General features: G+C 44.7%; 1 protein-coding gene and 1 long non-coding RNA gene across 4 annotated transcripts in view; one reads left to right on the top strand and one right to left on the bottom strand.

Annotated features, from left to right (window-relative positions):
• The window catches only part of Elovl6 (ELOVL fatty acid elongase 6), a 109,343-nt gene extending 91,711 nt beyond the window's left edge, over window positions 1-17,632 (bottom strand). Inside the window, exons 1-2 of one of the 2 annotated variants that reach the window (XM_021196184.2) lie at window positions 17,523-17,632; window positions 17,249-17,369 (exon numbers count right to left, since the gene is read on the bottom strand). In XM_021196184.2, the coding sequence (XP_021051843.1) occupies window positions 17,249-17,337 (89 nt within the window). In that variant the 5' untranslated portion in view covers window positions 17,338-17,369; window positions 17,523-17,632. Of the gene's footprint in view, window positions 1-17,248; window positions 17,370-17,503 lie in introns of both variants that reach the window. The other variant, XM_029537282.1, reaches the window with a different exon arrangement.
• Window positions 17,630-22,876, top strand: LOC115063818. 2 transcript variants are annotated; one of them, XR_003843683.1, is made up of 3 exons: window positions 17,630-17,761; window positions 19,021-19,126; window positions 22,541-22,876. It is a non-coding gene; the product is annotated as an uncharacterized LOC115063818 (long non-coding RNA). The 2 variants fall into 2 exon arrangements; XR_003843682.1 differs by lacking the exon at window positions 17,630-17,761 and adding an exon at window positions 18,022-18,113.
• Window positions 22,877-25,802: the final 2,926 nt, after the last annotated feature.

Below are 25,802 nucleotides of genomic sequence, written 5' to 3'. Positions count from 1 at the left end.
GGGGGAGAGGGGACAGAAACCCATGATTGGAATGTTTTAAAACTATCTGTCCTAAAAATGTAAGGCCCATTTTGGTGGTAACTTGTTTTTCTTTCTTTTTTTCTTTTTCTTACTTTCTTTTTTTTTTCTTAATTATATTTTCCAAAATTTCTACAATGTATTATAAAGTTCTTGTTTCCAGGCCTATTCATAACAAGCAAAAATGTACTAAATGGTAGCAGTTTATTCCTTTTTAAATGCTCTAAGGGCTCAGTCCATGAGACCGTGCAATGATTGATGGCTCAGTGATTAAGGGCACTGGCTGTGTCATTAGGCATGCCCCCACAGGGCCATACACAGGCACGCCAGTGTCACCTCCGTACTTCATGTTCTCTGACTTCTCTTAGAACTCGGTGCATTGCAGAAAACGCCCATCTATCAGTGAAAATAGGTCACTAAGGCAGGGGGTGGGGTGGGGGTGGAGGAGAGGGTGGAGGAGGGAGAGGGAGATGGAACTGGCTGCTCTAGCAGAAGATCCAGGCAGGATCCCCAGCACCCAACCTACAGCCAGCCATGGGTAATCCCAGTTCCAAGGGACCTCACTGGTCTGAGGGCACCTGGCACACGCATGTTGCACAGACATGCATACAGACAAAACACATAACAATAAAATAATTTAATGTAAAACTACTCATCTGGAATAACACACATCTCTGTTCTAATCATTTAAAACTTAGTACCCCTTGCACTAAAACAAAACAAAACAAAACAAAAAGGTTGTCTATCTATCTCTATAATTCCAGAGTAAAACATTATAGTCACAGATATAAATTTGGAAGTTTTTATTTTATAAAGTTGGGTATATGTACTGAGTGGTTTAGGCCAGCTGAAAGCCCAGGAAAACCTAAGTAATACATCTTAACATAAAGAAAAAACAAACAGTAATTTAAGGTAGCTGAAAGAAGACAGCGGGCAAGCTCCTGATGGTCTGGCCAGAGACCAGCGAAGGCATAACTTCTAACTCTGCCTCAGAGGACAGCTGCACTGCAAACTTCCCAGGGACCGAACATCAACAAGACAGATGGAGACATATGGAGCTGTTACACTGTTAACTACCTAAAGGCAACACAAGATCTGTTACAACACACCCAGACATAATAGACTGCAAACGCGGAAAAAACTCAGCTCCTTCCTTCCACCCAGTAAACTCAGTCCTGAGGCAGGTCTCACCTTGTACCTACTGGTGACTTCCTGTAATCCACTGAGACTCTGTCTCACTGTTTCAGCAGGGCTGGGGTCAAAGTGCTTAGATAAGAAATATTCCCCACAAAAGCTTTAGTCAGAGGATAAAATCACAGGTCTCAGGCTGGGCTTCCCATTCCTTATTCAAATAATTCTAAAAGAAACTGGTGGAGCCTTTTGTTTGTTCTGTTAAGCGTCCCATCCTGGGTGTGTTATTTCATACTTGTAATGAAAAACAACAACAACAAAAACTAAAATCAAAACAAAATAAAAACACTTAGGCTTGCCTGAATTCTCCGTAGGAAATAACAAAGCTAAAGCCCAGCCCACAGGACCTCCCTCAGCAAGCCCACACTGTATCAGGTGGACCCCACTTAGCAAGCTCATCTTATAACAGCCAAACTCAAGGTTTGCATCCACGGTTGCTGGACGTAGGGTGTAAACCTCGTCATTAGTGAAGTTTATTTTTAATTATAATCCTCATCTTAAATGACAACAGCATTGAAATTTTTTTTTTTAAATGAAGGAGGCTTAATCTTACTCTATGGAAAGTATGAAAAGCCAGGAAGGCCTCAACCCCACACAAAGAACTAAATAAAGGAACACTGCAAGTAGGAGTGATGGTCTTCCCTGGGGAAGGGCACACCAATGGTCAGCACTAAAAACACACAGGGAACATTGTAGAGACTGAACAGGCTGTGTTTATGTATTTACGAGTGTACAAACATATAGATATGTGTGTGTAACAATTGAAAAAAAAAGTGGTCATGAATTTGAATGAAAGCAAAGAGGAAAGGTTTGGAGGAAGGGAAAGATGTAATTATATTGTGATCACATAAACAAACAAACAAGCTTGAAATGACTTTAATACCTTTGATCCCAGCAGGGCAGAGGGAGCGGGAGAGGCGAGGTGGAGGCAGAGGAATTCTCTTGAGTTTGAGGCCAGCCTGGTCTACAGAGCTAGTTCCAGGAAATCCAGGACTACATAGAGAAATACTGTCTTGAAAAACAGAAAGAAACAAAAAGAAAATTTTATTTTTTATAATCTAGATGGAAGGTTCTAAAGAGGTAGATGGAGAGCACATGGCCCGTCTCTTCAGTTGGGAGCTATGCCTACGTATTCACAAATCACTCCAGTTAGAAACCCTTAAGTTTAATAAGCGGTAGTTTTAATACTGACAAATGTGGTGATAGAACATGAAGCGATGTGTAAGTTTTTAATGATTTATTCTGGGGTAGCTAGCTGTTTAAAAAAAAAAAATGAACCTTAATAATGAATCCCTATAATAAGAATGTTTCCCTTTAAAATTACTTGAAAAAGAATCCTGCCCTTTCTTTTAATAACATAAAAGAAGCCACAATGTTGAACAGATTAAATGATTAAAGTACGACTGCAGGATAAATTAGCCTGCGAGGAAACAATGTTTTAATGCTGTTCTTAAAAAGCCAAGTCTACTATGCTTGAAACATTAATTATCTTAATTCAATTAGTATATGAATCATTAGCCTAGTAATTCACCTTAATACTGAATCTCCACAGCACTTATTTTTGACAACAAATCTATACTGAGTCGGCACTCTCCTTCCCAAACCAAGGCTTGCTTTTTGTGCTCAAGAGCGTTTAACTTGGTGTGGAATCTAATAAGGGTATTTCATCTCATGTAGAGAAGGGGCAGAGTGCTGAGTGTCACCAGCTCCTGTCAGGTTTTTAGAAACTGAACCCAGATGACGTAGAGTGGCTTTCTAGTGTCTCTTTCCCTCTCCTTCCATCTTGTTTCTTGGCATGGCCACTAGACAGCCAAAGACTAGGATGGAAAGGAGAGAGCCCTGAATTTAGCAGAGCTTCCGGCTAACTCCGTAAGACAAAAAAAATCAGAACCAAAATCAACCTTACTTTCTGTACTCTCAGAAGCGACACTCCATCTCCCCCTAAGTGGCGGGGGGCAGGAGTCTAGAGGCAAGCAGATGACAGAACAACGCCTAGAACAATTTGCTTCCCCCAAGCAGTCCCACAAAGAAGCTGCTGAGCACATAGTCCCACCCAGACCACACATCCCGGATCCATACCCTGGGACACACCAGCCAATCCATAGACAGCCCTCACCTCAGCTTATATTTTAGCTGCCCTAGATCCAGCCTCCATCGATGCCCTACAGTGAGACAGACATATTTGCTAATGAGTTATCCCAGAAGTGTGTACAGCATGCCAAGGTGCCACAAGGTCCCTCGGCTAATTACACTATTCATTCTTTCTCTCTAGGGAGAGGTTTATGTCCAACCTCTCATCTCTATTAAATAATCCTATCTCTCGGGAGCCTTAGCCCCACTAGATCCATTCCTGAGTCGGTGGATAAAAATATTAAGGTTAATTAATGTCTTTTAACCTTTCTTAAAGAATGTGGCCCTTTCCTACAAATAAATAAATAAATAAAATGACTATGCAACTTATTACTAGAGAAAGGTCTTGAATACAATACCAAACTATGGCTCCCCTCTACCTTAACCCCCAATCCAAGAAAGCACTTTAGTGGGATGAAGTTTGTAATTCATAGACCCCTCAGATTTCTTCTCTACTCTCCTGCAGGCTGGCCTCAACGCCAACTTTACAATGTGTTCATTTCAAAGCATACTGCCAAACTGGGTGTCACCACGGACACCTTTCATCTCCGCACTTCAGAGGCAGAGCCACGGCAATTGCTGTGAGTTCAAGGGCAGCCTAGTCTACAAAGAAAGTTCCAGGACAGCCAGAGCTACACAGAAACACCTTAGCTTGAAAAAATACAATATAAAACCAAAAACAGCACCTGACACACACTAGGTGCAATCCACATACACAGAGACTTCTTGTAAGCCGAAACTTTCTTTACAAAATCAGAATAAAAACCTACCGTTACTTTTTAGTACTGTTAAACCTTTTTCTAGTCCTTCCACCAATCTGACTCCGCTGCACATTTGATTCTACCCTTCCACCCTCAGTTTCAGGGGAATCCTTTGTGTCATTTCTTTCTGAGTGGGGTGGATAGTGATTTGCTCTGGCTTGATTCATAAAGAGATACTGTTTTCTCTCCTAGTAAGTCTGCCAGCCACAATATTTTATCAGTTGTTACGCACACTGTATATCCGCTAGAAGGATGGATATATATGTGGTCATGCCGAGGGCTCTCTTCTCATGCTCAAATGTATCTGGTTGTTCTCTGATACATATTTTTGTTTCCTCAATGAGTTGTAGAAGACTGGCCAGTATCTTGAAAATGCATGTCTGCCTTTAAATAGCTTCTCTTTCCTGGGCTGTTTTTGTCAGGGGTGGGCATATCCTATCTCTGACTCATTCTGTCAAACTTTTCTCCAATCTTTCACTGCTGCTTCCTTCTACAAACTAACTCTACGTGAAAGGTGTGTACTAAGGGTATGTCTGCATTCCAGCCAAGGGGATTAAAGGTGTGTGGCCTGTCTGCATTCCATTGGATCACTCAGACCTAGGTCTTCAGATGTGATCCCTTGTCAGAGTCGCCATGCTGCTGGATTAAAATTCCTCTACAGACCCCAAAGATGCCCAACAACTGATTTTTAAAAGTGTCTATGTTGATCACCAGTGGCCCCTCAAGTGACATTTGAGGAACTAACTGCATTAGACAAGGCTCAGAGAAGCCGGGCGGTGGCGGTGCATGTCTTTAATCCCAGCACTTGGGAGGCAGAGGCAGGTGGATCTCTGAGTTTGAGGCCAGCCTGGTCTACAGAGTGAGTTCCAGGACAGCCAGGGCTACACAGAGAAACCCTGTCTCAGAAAACCAAATAAATAAATAAATAAATAAATAAATAAATAAATAAATAAATAAATAAAGCGTTATGGCTAAAAAAAAAAAAATCAAACAAAATAGAAAAGAACAATAGAAAAGACTCAAGAGAAGCCGAGCGTGGTGGAGCACGCCTTTAATCCCAGCACTCGGGAGGCAGATTTCTGAGTTCGAGGCCAGCCTGGTCTACAGAGTGAGTTCCAGGACAGCCATGGCTATACAGAGAAACCCTGTCTCAAAAAAAGCAAAAGAAAGAAAGAAAGAAAGAAAGAAAGAAAGAAAGAAAGAAAGAAAGAAAGAAAGAAAGAAAGAAAGAAAGAAAGAAGAAAGAAAGAAAGAGAAAGAAAAGGCTCAGAGAAAGGTCAGAAAATATCTATCAGTGGTCTTGCCTGAGTAAGTATGATTGGAATAGAAACGTAAAAGACTGGTAGCTTTTAAATCAATGTGTAATAAAAGAATCCCAACTCACAAAACATCTAAAGGAATGAGCGCCGCCCAGAGAGAAGTGGAGTGAAAGCCACCTAAGGAAGTTCTGCATTGTTGAACCTGGACCATCAAGTCAAGAATAAAGCCATTGCTGTGGCTATAGTTCAGGGGCAGAACACTTGCCTGGCGTCCATGAATCTGATACAGGAGGAGTAAAAGAATGAAGTATTGCTCCACTCTGTATTAAGACCATGAGTCCCAAGAATTTAAATTACTCATTACTGTGTGGCTGCCCATGAAACAACCTACTGATAATATATAAGTTAGATAACACATGGTTTACCCCTGCTCAGCTTTAGCTACAAGGCACGCCCCGGGGTCCACTGCAGCCCCCTGTCCAAACTCTCTCTGAACAAGCAGAGAGAAGAAACACCCTTGCCCCCTTATCCTGGATCAACACTAAAAGAAACTAATATGGGATACTGTGGAATTTTAAGTCCATTTAACAAAAACAGTTAAGCCTCTGTCACCAAAAATAAAAGATTCTTTGAACAATGACCAAATATTTCATGAAAGCAAAAGCCTATAACTGTCACCGTTCCCAAATGCTCAGTCACGATTGCCTCCCTGGCCAGCAGAGCAATTTTACCTTCGGTGTCACACAGAGAGGTTGCATGCATTTGATACACACTAATCCCAGGTCCTCTATAGAAAATACATCAGCAATTTGTCTATGGATTGACTGTCCTACATCCTGTTCATTGTCCATTGATTGACTGTCCTTCTACTTTTCTTTAGGTGGGATTGCAGAAAAAGCACCGCTTCTCAAAGTACTTCAAAATGCTCACAGCGAAGGCTTCTGGTGACACCGCATTAATTTTACTAATATTTTTCTCTTGCCAAAGTCTGGATTATAGATTTCTTCAGGTGCCTTTAAAACCCTGCGTGCTGTGTCCCCGACTCTCAGGGCCTACCCACTGGCACCTATCAGTTGGCAGGGTTGACAAGCAGCCATTCGGAGGTTACCTCAGAAATTGCATTATGATTCCAAAGAGACTCCCTCTTCTCACCTGAACCCACAGAGTAAACAATGAGGGTGACTGTAATTGTGTAATAAAAATGTATGGGCTGGGCAGAGTGCTGGAGACTGAATGCACTTGGTTCGTTCTCACAGCCTGAGGATAGCTAGCTTCATTGCATCACTTTTCCAAACTGGAAGCCAAAGAGGAGTAGCAAAGAACATCTTCAGCTTGGAGATGAGACAACCAAAGCAGAGACTAGGTAGAGCAAGAAATGTAAACCCAGCCACCCTGAATCTGCAGGCAGAGCACTCACCACTACACTATCCTACCATAGGAAATGTTCGATACCGCAGGAAACACTCCCTTCCACACCCATGAAAACCAGAAAAATAAGCCCAGCAGTAAGAAAGTTCAAAATTGGCAGGAAGTTAAAGAAACAACTTCTCTCTATATGCACTGGAAGGATGAATCTAATACCCTTCTTCTCATATACACAAATGTTTCAATTGATTTGATACAAAATGTATCCCTTACTGAATATACTAAACTGGTTCTCTCTGTGTCTCTCTGTTTATGTCTCTCTGTCTCTCTGTCTGTCTGTCTGTCTCTCTCTCTCTCTCTCTCTTTTTCTCTCTTTCTCTCTCCAAGACAGGGTGTGACTGTGTGACTCCGGCTGTAAACTCACTATGTAAATCAGGCTGGCCTTGAACTCAAAGCTCTGCCTCCCAAGTGCTGGGATTAAAGGCATGTGCCACACTATCCAGCCACTAAACTGGTTCTAATTTGCTCCCAACTATGTAATTAGTTGCAGTAGAGGCCACACTAGTCCTCCCAGAGAAGAAAGTATGACGTCCTGCTGGACAACATGCTAATCTCCCTAACACACTGTATGTTCTCCAACTAGCTGGGCGGAAAAAGACAGGAGACATAATTTACAAGAACAAAAAGGAAAACAGAACAGTGGGATATCATTTGTTCTGACCAACTTATTAAAGACTTTTATCAAGGAATCATCTTCACTGTTAAGTCTAAATACTGCCCTGTTACAAGTCGAGATTCTGACCATCCTTGCCAGAGTATAAACAGATCCACTTGTCTTAGTCATCTGCCCTACTGTGAACATCATAATCTTTTAACTTAGAACTTACATTTCTCCCAAAGAAATCACCGAGGAAATAGATGAACATTTAAAGATGTTCATCCTCACTTTGGGGTTGGAGCATCGGCTCAGAGGTCAAGGACACTCACTGCTCTTGAAGTCAATCCAAGTTTAGCTCCCAGCATCCAGACAGTGGTTGACAAGCACCTGTAGCTCTAGTGCCAGGGAATCCAACACACTCTCTCTCACTTCTGAGGGCACCAGGCATGCACATGGCACACATACATGCAAGCAAACACTCATTAAAATAAAAATGAATATAAAGATGTCCCACGAATTATTCCTAATAAAATACTAGAAGTTTAACATTCTACCCATTAAGAACGTTTATCTGAGCTGGGAGGGCTCGTGTATCTCTGCAGAGGCCGATGTATCTCTGTGAGGTCCTGGCCAGCCTGGTTTACACAGTAAGTTCTAGGACAGCCAGAGCTAGGCAAGAGACCATGACTCAAGACAACAAAAACCAAAATGGGGGGTGGGGGGAGGGTGTTTACCTAAAAGAAGGCAAATACGATCGAAGTAGCCGCTGCTGAAGTTTTAATACGACACAACAAAATCTATTATGTAAAAACAAAAAGAGCAACATAGGAAGACAAGGGACAGTGTGACCATGCCAAGCCCTTGGCTCATGTGTCATCAAATGCCTTAATGGAGAGAGAAGCCTTGCAAGGAGAACTCGAATGGATAAAAGAGCAGCGGCTACTTCTAAATAAGAACTGAATGCATCTTTCCCTTCCCCCAGCTCTTTTAATTATTTTTCTTTAGTGATTTTTTTTTTTTTTTTATGTTTCCTATAGCAAGTACTTTTGTTGCTTTAGAACTGGGGGAAAAAAAATTAAATTTTTTTTTTTTTTTTTTTTTTTTAAAGCATCCACACTGTAAAAAGCCGAGCAATTCCCAGGCTGTCTGTGTGCTTCTATCAGCAGGTCAGACTGTAACCAGCAACTAAACCCTGTCACAGAAAGCACAGCCGCCTGCATCCCCTGTAGAGCCTAGAACTGTGCTCACTGAAGAGGCGACATCACAAAGCAAGAGAGAGCACCATGAAGACCAAAGCGTAAAAAACGTCCCAAATCTCTGGGCCCGTGTTTTAGAGGAAACTGTCAACGTCCTATAATTGAAGTATCATTAAAGGTGCTAAAACTCAGGAACCAGTAATAGTCGTAAGACAAGCAGTGGCTAAAGCATTTACACGGCTTTCATGGTAACTGTACCCAGTAAAGCTGACAAGGGTTTCTGCAGTTATTCTGGCTGTGTCTAGGAGCCACTTAAAGCAAATTAAGGTAAGAGACACTGCCAGACCACTGACTAAAATCACTGGAATGTCTGGGGGCAGCTACCTTTTCAGGTGTATGGCTGTACCGACTGCACACTTATTAATATTTAAGCAGTAGGATACCTGGGCCTGTGACTCCCTCCCACATTCAAGCCTTAGGTAGGCCTAAAGCCTGTCTTTCCACTTGTCCCTACAGGCAAGTCACACACAGTGCCTGCTTTCTTCTGTATAACGTGTTTGGTATGATATAAATAAATAAACAATATGGTATGAGTTTGGTGCAGGGATTAATCATCGCTCTTAAAAATCTCTGAAAAGGAAAGTTGTAGCCGGGCAGTGGTGGCGCATGCCTTTAATCCCAGCACTCGGGAGGCAGAGGCCAGCCTGGTCTACAGAGTGAATTACAGGACAGCCAGGGCTATACAGAGAAACCCTGTCTCGAAAAACCAAAAAAGGGGGAGGGGGGAGAGAGGGAGAGAGGGAAGGAGGGAGGGAAGGAGGGAGGGAGGGAGGGAAGAAGGAAGAAAGAAAAAGAAAAGAAAGAAAAGTTGTAATCAGTAAGTAACCCTCTGGCAAGAGGTTATTACCATCCTTCCACTGAGTGGTTCCTTCCTACATCCTTAATTCTATACCAAAATGTCATGACATTCAGACAAAATTGCTGACGTTGATTGGAAGATACTTTTCCTTGTAAAGCGCCTTCTGCTGACCTTCCTACCCGGTTAGAGACAGCTATCCCATTTCTTCTGTAGTTAAGTCACCCAGGGGCTTCGATAAAGTCTCCAGAGAGGATTTTTCTTTGAAGTTGTGGGGACAAATCTTTTCACTGGCTTTGTTTTCTTTAAGCCTCCCAAAACAAGCCGCTGACATTCCAACTTCAAAGCACTCAGTTCCAGTGACTGAACTTCACCTGGAAGTCCCTTACTCCAGTGAACCTCATCGCTGCCGCCTTTCATCCCTGTGCAGAAGCTAAACAGCCTGGCCCAAGAGACCGAGAACAACCAACAACAACAACAACAACAAAAAAAAACCCTGAGGATTTTAATAATTATTATCAATCAAAACAAAACAACAAAACACCCAGCAACAACTGGGTGAAAGCAGTCAGGATATACAGTCAAGCTTAACAATCTTAACACTTATTAAAATCATAGTATTTGCCTTCTGTTGTGGCCATGTTTGTTTGTTTTGAAATTGGCTCACCATGTAGCCTTGTAGGCCTGGAACTCACTCAGACCAGGCTGGCCTCAAACTCAGAGATCCACCTGATTCTGCCTCCCAAGGGTTAGATTTACAGGAGTGCCTAAACTAGCTTTTTTTTTTCTTTTATGATACTGTAAATTTTATTCTGTCATACCTTACTGCAAGTTTTAGCAAAGTCTAACTCAAAAAGTTCTTGTAGAAAAGTTCTTTTTTTTGTTAAAAACATATCCGTCTTTATTATTTTTAAAGTCACATTTAGCCTATGCTATGTACATGTGTAATCACTAGAATCCATAGAGCCTCCTGACAGCAATAACTGTCAAATTTGCACTTCTCAACCACCTGTACACGGTCCTCAAAGAAGAGCATGCAGGTAACCCGAAGAAGTAACATTCACTCAGACATTCAACTTCCTAATTCAGGAAAACAAATCTCAAGGACAGACATTACTGAAAGTAAGGAGTGAACTAAGACATCCGAAACGTCTCTTTAAGATGCCTTTTGTAAGCTGGAGAGAGGCCAGGACTTGCTGAAAGTTTACAATGCCCTTGACCTCCAGCTCCAGGGGATCCAATGACTCCTGTCTTCCATGGCCATTTGCACACACATGATTGCACACACAGACCGGCAGGCACACATACATACACATAAGTGAAAATGAACAAGTTTTAAAGAAATAGCTCTTGAGGGGCTGGAGAGATGCTCAATGGTGAAGAAGAGCACCGGCTGCCTTCCCCGCAGGCCCACCAGCAGCTACAAAGTGGCTGGCTCACAAAGTTGCAAAATGGGACCATTTGCAACTCTGGTCCCAATGCATCTGATGTCCTTCTGATCCTGGAGGGCATCAGACATGTGGTACTCAAGACACTCATTCAGGCAAAAATGCTGTAGGAGTGAAAAATACTCTTAAAAAAAAAAAAAGAAAGAAAAGAAATAAGAAAATGGTGTATTTCACTTAAAATGTGATCCTAAAGCTCATGCATGACATGCACGTCAATAATACATTCCCTGTAACACTGCAATTAGCTTCCACACAACTGCAGAAAGAATAACCTAGAACATGAAGCTTTGAAAGCAGATGGATGAAAACATCTGAAAGCCACGAGTGACTGTCCATCAGTCTGCTAAGCAGCATGTATAATTTACCTCGGCAACTGATCTAATACATGTCTGCGCAGCTGTCATAGATGCTTAACTGGTGGGGTGTTCCCCCCCCCTTGTGTTCAAAGTAAAGCCTCAAATGTCAAATATTAAACAGCAGACGAGTGAGACCAAAGGTTTCCTAAAAGGACTGGTTGTTCCAATACACAAGGGATAAAGAACCAGGAAACCAACACGTTGGGAAAAGGGGTTCACACCTGTGATACCAGCAAGGAGACAGCAAATTCCAGATGAGCTTGGCTATTAATATACCCAACCTGTCTTAAAAACAAGAGAAAACCTCGAAGACTAAAAATCGCCAATGCTCAACCCAGCAATGGAGACAAAGCGCACGAAAATGCACAGACTCCAGCACAGATGATTTCTCATGGCCTGCGCCTTCGGATGCTCTTGTCTAAAAGATTCGCCAAATTCCTAGCCTCTTACCCTGTGGCAAGATGTTTTTAAAAGGCCTTGTTTATTTGTAAAATGTACTACTGGAGATTAAATACAAGAAGACACACCTGAAAAGGACTTATCTGAATCATATGCAAACGTTACAGATCTGTGCCTGCCTATACATAACATGGGTAAAGCAATGAAGGCCTGGCCAAAGATAGCGTCCTGCAGATCCCACAAGGTTGTCCTCATGAATCATGAGTTACTTTTCTAAGTAAATGTCTGAGCTCACCTAACGAAGATGATACCTCGAGACAACTGGTAGCTGACTGCAGGGATAAGCAAAGGGTAAGTCGAGGCAAGCCTGACGCACTGGCATCTGATTCCTATCTATTGATAAACCACAGCACAGCTCTCTCACTGTCCATACTCGAAAGATGAAGGAAATCACCAAGGCAAGGGATTTCGGAAAATCCTTCAGAAAACGCTGGACATAACTTAATCGAGATCACTGAACGGGACGAATGTTTGATTTGCTGTAATATCTATCCACTCTTTAGTTGACTTTGTTGGTCAATGACTAAGTGGGTGGGTTATTTCTTCCTAAGTGTAAATGCCTTCTTCCCTCTTGTAATTTTTCCAATTTCTTGGGTTGAGTCTTTTTTCAAGGAAAGATGTAAAGTGACTGTTGGATGCAAAACAGGTTGACTTTGGAGTTAAATTCTAATGTGTATCCGTGACACCTTTACAATCAGCAATGGAAAGGCAGCAATTTTGAGGGAAAAAAAAACAAAAAAAACTACCGATATAACAAAACAAAAAGCCTTATGCAAAAAAACAAACAAACAAAACCAGCAAAAACAAACAAAAACCCCCTCCCATCCTCATATACTAACCAACACAAACATATAGGCAGGTAACAGGATAACAAAGTCATCTGCATTAAGCCAGCTTTCATACCTGGGACCCTGAACAGGAAAGACATATGAATATTTGAGAGATACTTGGAAGTTCAGGTCAAAGTTCCCACATAGCTTTTTTTATCCCCTCCTATATTACAATAAGAACCTTGATTTTCTTCTCTGATACAATCTTATCTCTCTTAACATACATGACACCTGTATCCTGAAGTTCACTGGAAGAGGTGTCAGACCCTTAGACTCCCAGTCATGTTGCTAGCATGAGGTCTGATTCTTCAAAATAAGTGACAGCTACATATAGAACTCAATAGGAACACAATATTGTCTTGACAGCCAGTCCCATTCCGGGTGACGTTTAATAACCACCTGGTAAAACTCTAGCCTATCCTGTACCACACCACAGAGTCTATGGATTCCCAGCCCCTTCCTCTGATGCACACAGCCAAGCTTCATGGAAAAATTCTGCCGCAATTCAAAGCTGTTCTCTCATCCACTGGAAAAAAATGTGCACGGCCGACACAGGTTTACAATGCTTTTTAAACTTCATACACAAGAATGTAGAGACATGATGTAGCTCCTTTTAAAGTCCATTTTCCCCCTTCGGCAAAAATAAATTTGTGTTGGCCCCTCACCCTAGAATACAGAACACAACTATGGCAAAACAAAACAACAACAACAAAAAAAGCCTTCTAGAAATCACCACAGGGGGAGAGGAGAAAGTCAGAAAAGTACACAAAGCACTCAGCGGCTGCAAGAGTGGAGGATGCCAGGAGAAGGGGGAGGGTTTCATGAGATTCTAGGCAAGCCCTTCGGTGACGTCACCCCACATACATAATGCTACAGCAGTCAGCACAGGCCTCCTGCTTTCCTATTGGTGAATGCCGTGTCAGCCGACATCAGAAGATAATCATCATTGGCCAGGCTATTACAACCGGAGCAACTAGCGTCCACAGACTTAGCTAAACCTGGCAGGCAGGCAGGCAGACAGGCAGGCAGGCAGGCGGACGGCTCAAGGGGACAAGGTTTCCTTCTCAATGAATCCGATGCTGTGCTCCCTCGCCAGCAGCATTTACGGATTGAGTCAGCTGTTAGTGAGCACAAGTGATGGCCAGCCAGGACATAAAAGAACAAAATGTCTACATGGATGCTTTCATAGCATCCATGCAAGGGCCTTCCAGTCTAAAACTGGAACTCGGGAAATGTTATTTGGAGCTAAAAGGTAGGCATTTTTCTCTTCCTCATGTTAGAAACTGCATCAGGTAATATTACCCAGGTGATTTTTAACTGGGAGGCCGTTTCAAGAAAATCAATCACACAGGGTGATTTTTCCAAATACATATTTACTACTTTGCACTGAAATTGTCACTGCAGTCTACTCTCTTATGAAACCATTTGCTACAAAAATAAATGTCTACAATATTTCATATCTAGACCAGTGAGTAACAGGTTAAACAATGAAGGCAGCAATAAACGTCACGAGTTTGTCGTCTCAGCTTAGCCAGCTGAGTTTACACATAGACTACTGGGAGACCTGGGGCCCCATTCCATGATTGGATGCTGAGGTATCTAAGGTAAGAAAACATTATAGGACTGGTTTTTGTTTGTTTGTTTGTTTGTTTTGTTTGTTTTTCGAGACAGGGTTTCTCTGTATAGCCCGGGCTGTCCTGGAACTCACTTTGTAGACCAGGCTGGCCTCGAACTCAGAAATACGCCTGCCTCTGCCTCCCGAGTGCTGGGATTAAAGGAGGACTGGTCTTACCAACTCCTTATTCTGAGTGCTCCTAAATGAGGCTAGTTCCTATATACAGACTACTGTAATGTAAGGCCCCCGTGCCTGGCTCCCCCCCAACCCCCACCTCGACCCCAGCAGTGGTCAGAGGACCTGGCAACTCAGCTCACTAGAGATTTGCTACAATTAGCAGCTTTGTTTAGACTAGGTCTGGGAGATTTTAAAGAACAGCTGCAAATAAGTTCTCAAAAGACAGGGCACACAGGTTTATTTATCTACTTGCTTCCAGAAGCTATTTCAAACCATTCTAAGTGACTAGGTCAGGTGAAGGTGAGACTTGATGGTTTCCGAGCCCCTCAACTCCCCTCTCAAGGGGGTATATATAAGCCTTTATGTTGGGATTCCCTTCTAATGCCAACATGAGAAGAGAACCTTCATTTTGATGAAGACATTTTGGTTACTGGGATTTGGGGGTTTATCTCGGGAGAATCTAGAGAGAGCGGGTGGGAAAGTTCTGAAATCAGGCTCTGAGGGAACTGGAACCTTGAAGTGAACAGGGAAAGTGGCTAGGGTGAGCACGGAAGGGACGAGATAGACCTTTCCATTGTAATAAGCAACCCAAAGCTGAAAAGCCAAAGATCAGAAGAAGCGAAGAACACACATTCTACAGTGTGACTAGAACAGCGTTCAAAACCCAAGCCAAGCATGCTGAACTCCAGGCACGGATATGAGCAGGTAGTGTTGGCGGCCAAATGAGCGTTTTAATCGTTGGGCCTTGTAAGCATCTGCTATGTACAAAGTACGCTGCAAAAATGCTTTGCAGAATCAAGACAGGGGAAAAAAAAAAGACCAGAACCTTGCCCACGATGTGCTAGGAGCCACCTTTAAAGTAAGAAATAAAAATAAGAAATATGGAAAATAAAATAACGAAAATACAGTGTCAGGAAGAACAGAAGTACGTTCAAGGGTTAATAGTGGCCCAAGAGTAACAAGGGAAAAGAAATTTGTACATTTGGGATATTTTCAGTCCCACGAGGACCAAGGACCTGTCTAGTTCTGACAGAGTGACTGTCACTTAACTGAGTGTCTGGAGAAAGGCGGGAAATGATCCTGGGGTAGCCTTAGGAAAAAGGGGGTGGGGGGGGTGGGCAACAAACAGACAGTATGCACCAGGGTGGTGCAGCAGGGAAGGGCAGAGAGTGAGTGCCATGCCCCTGCAGAGGCTGGGAAAGCCTGCTCCGGAAAGGCAGGCCCAACCGGGATGCAGCAAGCTAGAGACAACGTGTTAGGAAACCGAGCAGCGGGCTACTGGAGGAAGAAGACAGGCTAGATAGAGCCCTGCAAGGGACGGTGACAAATGGTCTCAGATCGGAGTCCCAGGTTGGCAGGCTGAGCTCGGGTCACCGCCCCCCAAGTCCCCAGCGGGAGGAAGTGCACCTCTAGGACCCCCACCACCACCACGCCAGCCCGAGGGGGCTGGGCTTCTTGCAGCGCTCGGGCCTCCCTATGGCCGCCCCCTTACGGGGCGATCCAGACTCCCCGTGGGTGCAATCGCGCTCGGGACCCAGGCCCGCGTCCTCGGCCTCGGTGTCCAGGAGCACGCCTGGCGACCGCACCAAGCTGGGTCTGGGGCTCGGGGCCTCCGGGCAGGCAGCCGCCATGCCGCGGCCCGAACTCGCGCGCCCGGGAGCCTTGGCTCCGCCCGACCCGGCCGCCGCGGAAAACCGCCCAAGGGCCCAGCTCGCAAGCTGAAGGCCAAGGGTGGGCGCACTCCCCGCGGGCGGGACGGGGCGGGAGCCGCAAGCCCGAGATCGGGCTGGAGAAGGCGAACCCCGGGCGGCTGCCACCACCCGCCCCAGTCCGGGAGCGCCAGCGTCTCCGGTTTCCCATTGATGAATGGAGGGAGGGAAGGCAGGTCGCGAGCGCCCTCGCACGCGGCAGCGGAACCTCCCCGAGCCCGGAAGCCCCCCGAGGGTCGGCCGCTGCGCAGAGGGGGTGGGGTGGGGGTGGGGAGAGCGAGGGGGCTCGCACTAAACCGGAGAGAAACCATCTCGACCACCGCACGGTCTACGAGAAGGAGGGAGCTCCCTTCTTAAATATTGCAAGGTGACACCGGATCGCCTCCCACACGGGGATTTTTCAGAAGACTGACCGGAGGAACTCAGTAAACAAGATGTTTTCCCGGATTCGAAGTTCTGGGGAAAGACCTCCAAGACTGCCCTGGCAGGAGCCTTCCAGTACCTAAACTGCAGCTCCGCGCGGAGAAGTGTGTCCAAAAGGCGTTTCCTTTACACAGAAACTTAATAATGGCGTGGCTCCACTTGCTCGGATTCATTCATTTTTATTGCAGTTTTCATTGTCCCCTCCTCCCCGATGTCTTTATGAAACCGGAAAGTAATCTGAGTGGGGAAGGGGTCCTGGACCCTGGGCATCTAAGGCTGGAGGCGGCAGTCAAGGGAGGGCAGTAAAGTGGAAGAACTACAAGGAGAAAGGAAGGACACGAGGGATGGGGAGAGGGAAAGGACCTGAGAGAGGCGGGCTGAAGAGGGTTAAAGGGAGCAGAGACCGGGTCCTCCCTCCACTGCCTTGCACGCTCCAGTTGCGGGAGGCCAAGCAGAACCCCCAAATCTAAGCGAAAGCAGGGAGACAACACAGGTGGGATAGCTGGATTGTATCATGCCTCTGTCTCCCGTATACCATTCCAGGTACACATATTATATGTTCTACGTTATATAATCTACACAAAGATGCCCGCGTGGCCGCGGCTCACACAGGGCACCCCCCAAACCGCACGCTTCCATGCAGCCTCAGAGTCTCCTGCAGACATGAGACCCTGGAACTCCGCGATCTGCTGGCTACTGCCGGCAATCCATCCATCCATCGCTCCGCTCACGCTCAGACCGGGAATACCGACATTAATGTACTCCCGGGAATAGTATCACGCGAAAGCATCACCTACCAGTTTTCCTGCATCCATTGGATGGCTTCGTTCTCGTTGAACTGCTTTTCGAATTCATATTCTTGTAGAGTCAACACTGACATGTTCATTGGGGCTGATCTTCGGAGTCGCTACGTGTTCTCTATACAAAATAAAAAAATCTGTAAAGAGCCTTTTTATTTTGAGTGCTCTCCTGTCTGCTTCCCCCTCCCACCCCCCTAGGTATTGCCCCGCCGTCAGTCTCCTGGCCGATCTCTCTCCCAGCCTCTCAGTTACATCCAGGGTTGAGCATTGCCTGCGTCTCTGCTCCCAGCTCCTAGCTCAGGGGCTCTCCTCCCAGCGTCCGCATCCACCGTAGGAGGAAATGAATGCCTTGCGGTCTTAGTGCCCGCACGTTTGTCCATCACGCTTTTTACTCGTCTACAGGGAAATCTCCTCCCCCTCGTGCGATCGGGAAAATTAACCCTTTGCGCGAGAGGGCGCAGAAGAGCAAGACCTCCCCTCGCCCTGGGGGACAGTTTTGTTTACAAGAAAGTGGTTGGTGGACTGCGGGGGGGAAGGGCGCCAAGAAGGAGGAAGTGGCCTTGAGGTCATCCACCAGCCCATTCGCCACCTCGTGGGCCTCCCTGCTTGGCCTTTGAATGAAGTTTCAGCGTGCGAGGCGCAGTCGGGAGGCGCGTGGACCCGAAAGCTTGGCGAGTAAACAATTGGGAAATAGTAAAATCTGCCAGGTTCTCTGGCATGAGAACGAACTCCCGGGCAAATGAATGTGAGGGTCACGTCCTACGAGCTCATCTCCTCACTTACTTCCTCGACCCCTCAGCATCCTCTGAGACCACCTCCACCGGGCAGCTTGGGCATGGATGTACCTTGACCGCAGGGCCAGGTAGCCCGCGGAACCGTAAGATCACGTGCAGACAGGATGCTGAGGAGGAGGACTTGGGAAGTCAAGGTTGACTAGGAGGCAGAAGTTAGGTGGAGGGTTTGGCTACCTGGAGGGGATGTTAATGAACAAAGGAGGAATGGAATTAGGCCTACTGATCTAAATACCAAAACTTTGTCTGCTTTACTTTAGTTCTGCCTTCTTGTGAAATTAGGAAGAAAAGATTAATGTAGGAGAGGGGTGAATGTAACGCTGATCCTCCCTCTGGACAACCAGCTCACAGCAACCTTTCCCAAATACTCCTCCTATTTTTCTGGAGGATGGTATTTTCTGTTCCTAAAAGGAAGAATAAAGTAAGAGACAATAAGGTACCTAATATTTGGATCCAACAAAAGATACTGATAAACAACCTATTATTTTATTTCTATTTTAATTTTTTTAATGTTTGTGATTCGGGTTTTTTGTTGTGGTGCACGCCTTTAATCCCAGCACTTGGGAGGTAGAGGCAGGCAGATTTCTGAGTTCAAGGCCAGCCTGGTCTATAAAGTGAGTTCCAGGACAGCCAGGACTATACAGAGAAACCCTGTCTCGAAAAACAACAACAACAAGATTTTTTGTTTGGTTGGTTTTTTTTGTTTTTGTTTTTTGTTTTTTTTTTTTGTTGTTTTTGTTTTTTGGTGTTTTTGGTTTTTCGAGACAAGGTTTTTCTGTGTAGCCTGGTTGTCCTGGAACTGGCTCTGTAAACCAGGCTGGTCTCAGACTCAGGGATCTGCCTGCCTCTGCCTCACTCACAAGTTCTGGGACTAAGGCCAGAGCCAACACAGCCCAGCAAAGAACCTATTAATTTAAAGATGTACATTAGGAGCAGAGAGAAAATACCCTCTATGATGTTCATTTCCCCACCCACCAGTCAACTAAAATGAGGCGAGGGCACGTCATTCAGTTAGATAATCCCAGCAAGACATTGGAGGCTGAGGCAAGAAGATTGATGCTAGTAAAGTTGCCAGAAATTCAAGGTGAGTCTGAATTTCACAGTGACATCCTTGCCTCCCCTGCCCCCCAGTCTTAAAAAGGATGGGGACAAGTTGTGTCGGGGGGGGGGGGGGGGCATGTCCTTAATCCTAATACACTCTGGAGTCAGAAGCACGTGGATCTTTGTGACTTTGAGACTAGCCTGGTTTAGTAACAAGATCCAGGTCAGCCAAGGATACAGAATGACACCCTGGGTTTTTAATGTCTTTTGTTTTTGTTTGGGTTTTTTTTTGTTTTTTTGTTTGTTTTTTTTTTTGAGGCAGGGTTCTTTGCATATCCCTGGCCATCCTGGAAACTGCTCTGTAGACCAGTGTGGCCTCCAACTCATAGATCTTCTTGCCTCTGCCTCTCTGAAAGAGGTATTGCCACCACGTTGTGAAAAATGGCTTGGCATGAGGACCTGAGTTCAGATTCCCAGAACCTACAGAAGGCTAGCCAGAGTAGCTCGTGCTTGTGAGGCTACCTCCGAGGTCGAGACAGGAAACTCCTGGTGTGTATTTTCATTTTTGGAGACCAGGTACCTTTTTTTTAATATATATCTTATGCTGGCTAGAAATGGCTCTGTGAGCCAGGTGGTGGTGAGCACTCGGGAGGCAGAGGCAGGCGGATCTACGTGAGTCTAAGGCTAGCCTAAAATAACAAACTTGAAATAGGAGCTTTGAGATGGGTAAGAGACCTTGACTTTAAAATGAAGATGGAGACATCTTGAGAATGACACACTCCATTCCAGCTCTGGCCTCCACATGTACCTGCTCACCTGCACACGGAAGCAACCCCACCTACCTACACACACACACACACACACACACACACACACACACTTTAAATGAATAAATAAATGAATAAATAAATAAAGCCTGCATTGTAACCCATTCCTATAATTCCAACATTTGGGAGGTAGAGGCAGGAGAATCAGGAGTTCGAGGTCATCTTTGGCTAAGTAACAAACTCCAAGCTATAATGGGCCACATGAGACCCTATCCCTCCCTCCACCATCACCACCACCGCACACACAAGAGTGGATAAATAAATCAGGGTTAAAAGAAATCCTGTAGATTATTACATCAATCAGAGGTCTAGTTGGTGATTAAGATATTAGTGTCCTCTGACACTCTCAAAGACTTAGTGTAAAGATTTCACTTATCGATACAGGTACAGATTGTTCTACTAGGGGCGGTGTGTCAGGCAATCCTGAATGTCTTTGAAGAAGGCCCAAGACTAAACCCTTGGCAAAATCAGTCTGAAAGGTGGGGGTAGCTGATGAAAGAAAGACTTTAGTCCTGGGCCTGGGCCTGGGCCTGGCAGCTGTCTTGCTTGTTGGTAAAGTGATTGGGTGAGACCAGAAGAGTGAGAAAGGGAAACAGAGCCAAGCTTGGTAAATGTAATCCCAGCCCTAGGAAGACAGAGCCAAGATCACTGCAAGCCTGAGGCCTGCCTGGCCACAAGGAGACATCAGGCCTGGTTTACAAAATATAGAGTGATTTGAATAAGAATGCCCCATAGGTTTGACCCTTTGAGTCCTTGGTCCTCAGTTGGTGCTGTTTGAGGGGATTTTAGGAGCCTGGCCTTGTTGGGTGAGTGTGTCCCTGGAGGCTTGCTTTGAGAGTTTAAAGATTCTGTACCATTTCATCTTCGCTCTGTGCTTGAGTTTGAAGACCGGAGTTCTCAGCTTCCAGTGGCTGCCTACTGGTTAGAGTTGCTAGAGTGAAACATAAAGATTAAAATTAAACAACATACTGCCCAGATCCAGGAGTGTCATATCAACCCAGATAAGTGCCCTAACACAGAGCCACCCATCTGTTAAGTCTTACAGAAACCAAGTGCAAAATCCCTGGAGTATGAACGAAGGGTGGAGGGTTTGCACAGAGCTTTTGTTTATTTGTTTGTTTGTTTGTTTGTTTTTCGAGACATTGGGTTCACTGTGTAGCCCTGGCTAGCCTGGAACTCACTCTGTACACCAGGCCGACCTCAAACTCACAGCTATCCACCTGCCTCTGCCTCCCGAGTGCTGGGATTAAAGGCGTGTGCCACCACTGCCTGGCTCACATAGCAATTTCTAGCCAGGGTAAGATATAAAATGTATCTGGTCTCCAAAAATGAAAACAAACAATGAGTTTGAATTTGCAGGATTGAGGATGAAATACTGTCAGGTTATTGATAAGGAATATATTACAGAAGATATGACTGAAGAATTTAGAGGCCCTAACTTTGGGACCTAAATAAACTAAATACTTAGATCTCATCTAACTACAATGCAGGGGTAGGCAGTGTCATTTAAGCATGTTAAGATGAGGGATGCCCTTGTATTGTTTTAATATTCATTTTGAGACTTGGTTTCATTCAAGCGCACAAACTTGCCCTGAAATTGTGATCCTCCTATCTGAGTGGCGATAACACAGACCTTTAATCCCAGCACTGGAATGCAGGTCTCTGAGTTCAAGGCCAGCCTGGTTTACAGAGGGAATTCTAAGACAGTCAGGGCTACACAGAAATTGTGTCTTGAAAACACAAAACAACAACAACAAAAAAAGAAACCATGAGCTGGTGAGATAGCTCAGAGGGTAAGAGCACTGACTGCTCTTCCAAAGGTCCTGAGTTCAATTCCCAGCAACCACCTGGTGACTCAAAACCATTCAAGAAACTGTGATCTTCCTGCCTCAGTTTACAGAGTAGCTAAAGTCACAGGTATACACCATTGAGCTTAGCTTCCACTAAATGTTTAAGGAAGATGAAGAGGTGACACAGGCCAGGTGTGAGTGTCACCGGGTGATGATGCCAGCATTCCGGAGAGTAAGATAAGAGGACCATAAATTCAAGGCAAGCTTGGGCTACATACACAAGCAAATTCTAGTACAGCTTGCAGCCTGGACAACATAGGAAAACCCTGTCGGGACAGAAAGAGAGATGGGGGTGGGGGGGGCAACCTACTGTGTGCATTTTTTTCTTTTTTAAAGAAAATTCCCAAATTTGTCAAGTGTGACGGTATATGCCTATAATCTTAGCATTGGGGAGTTGGAGACAGGAGGATCAGAAATTCAAGACAGTCTCAGTTACCTTGTGAGCTTGGGACCAACCTGTGCTACTCAAAACAAACATCACAATGATTTGAGGTCGATTTATATATTTGGTACAGATTAGGGGGTGGACTCTCAGAGTTCTTATGTAACACTTCACACTGTTTATTTTGCTTCAGTACTTGAATTATCCTAAGTACTTGTATTTCATTCTTTAAAAAAATTAAAAGAAACTAGTTGGGCAGTAGAGAAAATAATGAGACACTTATCTACCTAAAAAAGAAAGAATATTGAAAACTTTTATATGTGGCATAATTTTAAGAATAAAACATTTAGAATGGTTGTGCTTACTTGTTTGTTTGTTTGTTTGTTTGTTTGTTTCAGGACAAGGTTTCTAGGTTCAGCAGTCCTGACTGTCCTGGAACTCACTTTGTAGACCAAGCTGGTCTTGAACTCAAAAAGATGTACCTGCCTCTGCTTCCCAAGTGCCCGAATTAAAGAAGTGCTCCACCACCGTCCAGCTTAGAATGATTATTTTCTTTCTGGACTTTTGTAAGGATAGGAAAGATGGCAGAGGATATTGGGAGAAAGCCCAGCATTGCAAGTAAGAATCATTATGAAAAGCTTTCTCGTGTGCTCGTTCCTAAGACATAACCGGATATCTAGTTAATATTGAATGTGTAACATAACTGGCAATTTATTGTTGGCAATAAAGTGCTTCAAATTGAACCCATTTTTTTTCTTGAAAATGTTAAACTGTTATTATTTTGTGAGTGGTTCATAATTGTGTGTGTGTGTGTGTGTGTGTGTGTGTGAGTGTGATGTGCTGTGGTGTGTGTGTGTGTATGTGCTGCGGTGTGTATGTCTGCGTGTGTGTGTGTGTGTGTGTGTGCATGCTGTGGTGTGTGGGGTGTGTGTGTGCCTGTGTGTGATGTGCGTGTGCTGTGGTGTGTGTCTGCGTGTGTGCATGCTGTGGTGTGTGCATGCTGTGGTGTGTGTGTGTGTGTGTGTGTGTGTGCCTGTGTGTGATGTGGTGTGGTGTGTGTGTGTGTGTGCACGTGTGATGTGCTATGGTATGTGTGTGTGATGTGTGTGTGTGTGCATGTGCTGTGATGCATGTCTGCATGTGTGTGTGTGCGTGCGTGTGATGTGCCTGTGCTATGGTGTGTGGGGGGTGATGTGAGTGTGCTGTGGTGTGTGTGTGCCTGTGTGTATGCACTCTGTGGTGTGTGTGTGGAGGGCAGAGGATAAGATAACTTCGTGGCATCAGTTCTTCTCTTTCACCTTTACTTGGGTTCCAGGAACTGAGCTCAAGTAGTCGGGCTTGAGCGCAGATGGCTGTTGCTGGCCCAGCGATCTCAGCGGCCCATAGAAATTCTCTGAAAGAGTCTCTCTATTATATACCTAGCTTTTTAACCTTAGGGAAAATAAATTAATTCTTTCATTTATATATATCAAAAGAGAAGAGAGATGGCTGGTAGCTATTGATGCTAGCTCAGGATTTATCTGACATACAAATGCATTTTAATGTGCATATGTTGTTTCTCAGAACTTCTAACAAGGAACCAAGCTTGACCACTGAGATGCCACTCTCTGAGATGCCACTTGGCATCTCAGAGCATCCTCAGCTTTTTCTCCTTCATGACTTCTTTCCTGATATTCTCTGCTTAGAACCCCCTTCCCTCCCAACTCAGACCCCCATTCTGCCTGTAAATTCAGTCCATTTTCTGGGTTCCTCTGAGGCATGCTCTACTCAAAGCCGTTCACAAAGACTTCTTTCTTTTGTCTCCTAAACTCTTGACGCTTTTGTTGGCATGGCTCTTCCTGATTCAGCTATCACAGCTTTTGGCTCATTTGGCCCATGTTGGACATTATGAGTTTTCTTGCTTATAATAGGACGTTCTGATTGGGACATTTCCAAAGCTATGGCCAAGCTAAACAGCAGCAGAAATTTACCAAAGATACGAGTTTAATGTGGGTCTAGGTAGGACCTACAGAGTTGGGATGTGGTGGGGGAACCATGGGTGGATCGACTCAGAAAGTAGAGGGTTTCAGAGGTGGCAAGGAGAGTTCCATGTTATTTTAAAACTATCCTCTTTGGTTTCAGGACTCAGTAAGAAGGGCTCGTGCGTCTGTGGTTGAATAAGCACTTAGTGGGCAGATGTTCTCACAGAGTTTCTGTGTCAAGTTGCCATAGCCTTTGTATAAGGTTGTACACATAGTGGCTGTTCTTGTTCACAGAAGTATGTGTGGAGGCTCGCTTCCTTCATGACCTGCCCTTTTCTATTTATTTTTGCTAGACTGTGACACCGGTGACTCCATTTCGCTTCCTACTGCTTTCAGACCACAAACTTGGCAGATGAGTGGGATAAAAGTTCTAGAACCTCCAAGTCTGAGATGAAGGGTCAGTGGGGGTGGCGTCCCTCTGGAGTCTGTGCTAGGGAACTATGCCATTCCTGACTCTTAGCATTTGGTGGCTTCAAGCAAGCTGTTATTCCCTACCTTATAGACACCATCTGGTCTTCAGATCACCTTCTCCATTCTCCACGTGTCACCTTCTCCTGTCCCTTATAGTCTTGTTCCTCCTGGGTTCCTGTTGTCCCCTGGTAATTGTTACTGTAGTTACATCTGCAATGGCGTTATTCTAAATAAGACTACATTCTGAGGTCCCAGTAAAACTACATCCCCATCATCAGTTATTGCTTCTCAGCATCCATCCTTCCTTCTGACTTCTGCTTTTGAATGATCCCGGTGTTATCCCAGCATATAGGTGATGCATACTAGCATTCCTAAGAACTCCCAGCTCTTCAGTTATAAAGTCAGAGATTGGACCTAGACACTCTCCTGCACGTGATTCCTTCTTCCTTTCCGCATCCAGAGAAATGCTTAGTGAACCCAACAGAGGCAACCCCCCTAGCGATAGACCACTGAACACAGTCTACCTGTGTCTTGTTCCAATTCATATTGTTCCAGGCACTGCTGGCCAACAGGACATTTGTAAAGAGGGCATCTTTTGGGGGGAAGGGAGCTCTTTTTCTTATTTTCTTCTTCCTTTGTTTGTTTGTTTCCTTTTGAAACAGGGTTTCTTTGTATATGTAGTCCTGGCTGTCTTAGAATTCACTCTGTAGACCAGGCTGGCCCAGAACTGGGATTAAAGTATATGCCAACATGCCCGACTAAGAGGTTTTCTATTTTCTAATCTGTGAGGCTGGAAAATGGTCTCTGTTGCCCTGGAGTAGTCTCCGCATTGGATTCAATGCTGGGATTATGATAGCTACAAATAGGTTTATTAGAGGCCACAAAAATTTTGCTAGAGAGTAAGATATTTTTAAGACACGTGGTAGAGAACTAGATTTCTTAAATAAATGGAAAATATCTATAAATGGATAAGTCATTTGTAGCTTCCCAACAAGCGAATAAGAGAAAGGTTAAAACAGAGACTCAGCCGGGCAGTGGTGGCGCATGCCTTTAATCCCAGCACTCGGGAGGCAGAGGCAGGCAGATTTCTGAGTTCGAGGCCAGCCTGGTCTACAGAGTTAGTTCCAGGACAGCCAAGGCTACACAGAGTAACCCTGTCTCGGGGAAAACAAAACAAAACAAAACAAAAATAAAATAAAACAGAGTCTGGAAGCCTGGCACCCAGTAA

This window comes from Mus pahari, chromosome 4, assembly GCF_900095145.1.
Source record: "Mus pahari chromosome 4, PAHARI_EIJ_v1.1, whole genome shotgun sequence".
NCBI lineage: Eukaryota > Metazoa > Chordata > Mammalia > Rodentia > Muridae > Mus > Mus pahari.
The sequence above is the reverse complement of the archived record's forward strand: the minus strand, read 5'-3'. Positions and strand labels throughout refer to the sequence as shown.